The sequence below is a fragment of the Augochlora pura genome, unplaced genomic scaffold, assembly GCF_028453695.1.
Source record: "Augochlora pura isolate Apur16 unplaced genomic scaffold, APUR_v2.2.1 APUR_unplaced_8643, whole genome shotgun sequence".
In the NCBI taxonomy this organism is placed as follows: Eukaryota; Metazoa; Arthropoda; class Insecta; order Hymenoptera; family Halictidae; genus Augochlora; species Augochlora pura.
Window position 1 is genome coordinate 1 of NW_027589446.1, and position 1,024 is coordinate 1,024.

The 1,024-nt window shown below is 41.4% G+C and overlaps 1 protein-coding gene across 1 annotated transcript; it reads left to right on the forward strand.

Annotated features, from left to right (window-relative positions):
* Positions 1–500: 500 nt before the first annotated feature.
* Positions 501–985, forward strand: LOC144478135 (uncharacterized; the record flags this gene model as incomplete). Its single annotated transcript, XM_078195855.1, has 1 exon — positions 501–985. A coding segment is annotated over one exon (485 nt), but the record flags the coding sequence as incomplete, so codon positions are not given.
* Between the last annotated feature and the right edge of the window lie 39 nt (positions 986–1,024).

Sequence of the window (1,024 nt, forward strand, 5' to 3'; positions counted from 1 at the left end):
TCGGTACCGACAATCCGTTAGAGTCACGGTCAGCCGATCTTCTAACAAGGTATGTAAGAGAGATAGAAGAGGATACAAGAGAATTTAACTGTATTTAAGTGAGATACAAAATAATATACAAGTATTTGAGTGAGATTGATGAGGCTACAAGGAAATTAATGTGTATATAAGTCAGATACAACATAATTTGCAAGGATATAAGAGAGGCAGAAGAAGATACAAGGGAATTTAAGTGTATATGAGTGAGTTACAACATAATATCCGGGGATATAAGAGAGATAGGGGAGAATACAAGGGAATTGAAGTGTATATAAGTGAGATACTACATAATATCCAAGGATGTAAGAGAGATAGAACAGGATACAAGATAATTTAACTGTATTTAAGTGCGACACAACATAATATACAAGTATTTGAGTGAGATAGAAGAGGCTAAGCGATATATAACATAATATGCAAGGATATAAGATATCGAGACATCAATTGGCATTTCATTCCAGCACGTACTCCACACTTCGGAGGCTTGTGGGAAGCAGCTGTTAAGTCTTTCAAACATCATTTAAAACGTGTTGCAGGGGCAGAGCTATTTACTTTTGAGAATTTTAACACATTAATCACAGAAATAGAATCCGTTTTAAACTCTCGTCCTCTAACTCCCATCTCCTCCGACCCTAATGATCTCCTCGTCCTCACACTAGGTCATTTCCTGATCGGCGAATCACTAACTTGTGTGCGAGAGCAAGATTTCAGGTCCACCGCATGCAATCGCCTCTCCTGCTGGCAACACATCCAGAAGATTAAGCAGCACTTTTGGACGAGGTGGCACCGTGAATATCTAAATGAGCTGACCAACCGAAACAAATGGGCCAATGGTTCGCATTCCATCAAGGAGGGTACCATCGTTCTCCTGAGAGAAGACCACGTGCCCTCTATGCAATGGCCTCTTGGCAGGGTGATCAAAGTCCATCCAGGCGCAAACGGCATCGTACGCGTGGTGACAGTGAAAACTGCCGCCTCTATGCTG